Source organism: Octopus bimaculoides, chromosome 1, assembly GCF_001194135.2.
Source record: "Octopus bimaculoides isolate UCB-OBI-ISO-001 chromosome 1, ASM119413v2, whole genome shotgun sequence".
Lineage (NCBI taxonomy): Eukaryota > Metazoa > Mollusca > Cephalopoda > Octopoda > Octopodidae > Octopus > Octopus bimaculoides.
The window spans coordinates 17,777,278-17,780,202 of NC_068981.1; the positions used below are offsets into that span (position 1 = coordinate 17,777,278).

The 2,925-nt window shown below is 37.0% G+C and overlaps 1 protein-coding gene across 1 annotated transcript in view; it reads right to left on the reverse strand.

Moving 5' to 3' along the window:
• The window catches only part of LOC106873465 (sterol regulatory element-binding protein 1), a 91,913-nt gene that overhangs the window by 51,422 nt on the left and 37,566 nt on the right, over positions 1-2,925 (reverse strand). Inside the window, exons 3-4 of the mRNA XM_052974245.1 lie at positions 2,675-2,923; positions 1,672-2,004 (exon numbers count right to left, since the gene is read on the reverse strand). Coding sequence (XP_052830205.1) covers positions 1,672-2,004; positions 2,675-2,923 — 582 coding nt within the window. The remainder of the gene's footprint in view (positions 1-1,671; positions 2,005-2,674; positions 2,924-2,925) is intronic.

A 2,925-nucleotide genomic window follows, 5' to 3' on the forward strand; every position in this document is an offset into this window, starting at 1 on the left:
TATATATATATATATATTCGGGAGTCACATTGATATCACAAAAAATAGCAAAAATATTTATATCAATCAAAGAAAAGAAGGAATTAATGAAAAATAAAAAATATAATAACTGTATAGATATGGAAAAAAAGATGTAATATAGATTCAGCTGAGGTAAGAACGATCTTATTTTTAAAAAATCCTCTTTTCAATAAAAAATCAGAAAGAACTACTTGTAACTATAAAATATACAAAAACATGCATTTTCAACACATTATGTCTACATTAAAATTTCTATTGTAATTATGTAACTATTTAACTCGAACACACCACCAAAATCATGGGCAACATATGAACAATATCTAATCTTTACATCTCCAACTTTTGTTTAGATTTTTTTGTCTACTTTCGTTAAGATTTTTTAATATTTTTCATTTTATATACAATTGAAAGCAACTAGGGTTTATTTTACCATTAAAAATTTTGTAACTAAATTAATTATAAAATAACTAGATAATATCTTGACTAAAATTACTGATCCTGAAAGATTAACATTATTAATAGCCCTAAACCAAAAATAGCAATAATAATACATTTTTTTAACCTATTTCTAGCTTGACTTAAGATATGTTATAAGATAATTTTATATTAATAATTAAGATATGTTATAAGATAATTTTATATTAATAATTAACAGATACATGTATGAATGAGGATATTGATATACTTGTCTGCAGTGTGTGCATGTGCATGTTAGGGACTCTTTGCATTGCACTCTGTAAAGTGAGAGGAGTTCGAAGACAGATAACATTAAGAGGAGAAAACTATTTAGTTGTGCCAAAAACATACCAGCCTCTCAAGAGCTGCTGCATCCACAAACTCTTTAAAGAAGTTGATGTTAGGAAGGGCATCCAACAGCAGTAGAAACTATACCCAAAATGAAATGAATGAACAAGGTGTGATCTCTGCCCTGGGGTGGATGCAAGGCAATAACACCAAATAACAACTGCATATATATATATATATATATATAGTAACATCCACCTATAGGTGCAGGAGTGGTTGTGTGGTAAGTACCTTGCTTACCAACCACATGGTTCCGGGTTCATTCTCACTGCATGGCACCTTGGGCAAGTGTCTTCTACTATAGCTTCGGGCTGACCAAAGCCTTGTGAGTGGATTTGGTAGACGGAAACTGAAAGAAGCCTGTCGTATATATGTGTATATATATATGTGTGTGTGTGTGTGTGTGTTTGTGTTTGTCCATCCCAACATTGCTTGACAACCGATGCTGGTGAGTTTACGTCCCCATAACTTAGCGGTTCGGCAAAAAGAGACCGATAGAATAAGTACTAGGCTTACAAAGAATAAGTCCTGGAGTTGATTTGCTCGACTAAAGACGGTGCTCCAGCATGGCCACAGTCAAATGACTGAAACAATTAAAAGAGTAAAAGAGTATTGTGTGTCTCCTCTCTCTGTCACCACACTTAACACTTGCCTAGTTCTTGCTCTTCAGTACTGTAATCGTCTGGTATCTTTCTCAAACACTTTTACTCCATAGACCAGCTAATAGATATTCAAGCTGATCAGAAACCACATCAAGGCCAAAGGGGCTTAGCCAATAACATAACCTGCTTACTGTTTCATCTATTATGTAAAGAAGACACAAGAAGACTGAAGGAGAATGGTTACCTGATGTAACTGCTGCATGTTAACCGGGCTGGTTGTAGTAACATTTTGTAGAGAGGAAATACCATTTGATGTTACATTCACATTCACAGGCTGCTGTTGTTGCTGTGGTTGTTGTTGTTGTGGCTGTTGTTGCTGTGGTGGTTGTGGTGGAAGCTGCTGCTGCTGTTGATGATGATGATGAGGCTGTACAACTGTTTGTGGAGACGTTGCAACGACCGCTTGGGGCACAACTTGTTGAAGTGGTTGTTGCTGTTGTTGTGGTTGTACTACTGCTGTTGCCGTTGTTGCTTGTTGTTGCGGAAGTTGTTGTTGATGGAGGAGCAAGTTGATTTGCTACAAAAATATTTAAAAAAAAAAAAAAAAATTATAAAAGAATACTGCAACAAAATGCGGTCGGTAACACTATAACACTGACCAAACAGATTGAAAGAAAAAGTAAACTTTCAAAGCCGTTTAACTGTTCAGAATATTGGTCTGCAGTCTGCTACAATAGATGAAAACAGAAACAACCAGATGGTTCTACTGTAAAATTGTTTTTATTATAACTCAACATAAAAACAAACATATATATGCATATATATGTGTGTGTGTGTGTGTGTATGGGAAATCAAAATTGAACCAAATTCGATGACTGGCACCCGTGCCAGTGGAGCGCTAACAGCACCATCCGAGCGTGATCATTGCCAGAAGAGCTGACTGTACCCCTAACATAGGTCTCAGGGAGATTCAGCGTGACAAGGCTAGCCCTTTGAAATACAGGTACTACTCATTTTTGCCAGTTGAGTGAACTGGAGCAACATGAAATAAAGTGTCTTGCGTCGCCAGGAATTGAACTCATGACCTTACGATGGTGAGCCAAATGACCTAACCACCAAGCCACGCACCTTTATTCTTGACAATAGTTCACAACCAATGATGGGGGCATATAGGGGTGAAGGTGATGCAGATGTTTCTAAAATTCCAGGCACAAACAGAAAACAAAGAGAAAAAGGCAATAATTTACCTGAGCATTTTGTAACGATGTCGTTGGTGTAAGGCTGACAATTGGTTGTTGTACAGCAGAAGTCACAGCAACGGCTTGTAATTGGGGTTGGTTGATGAGCATAGCTTGTGCTAGCTGCTGCTGCTGCTGTTGTTGTTGTTGCTGCTGTTGTTGTTGCTGTTGTTGTTGCTGTTGCTGCTGCTGTTGTTGTTGTTGCTGTTGTTGCTGCTGCTGTTGTTGTTGATGTTGGTACAGATGTTGTAGCTGTTCCT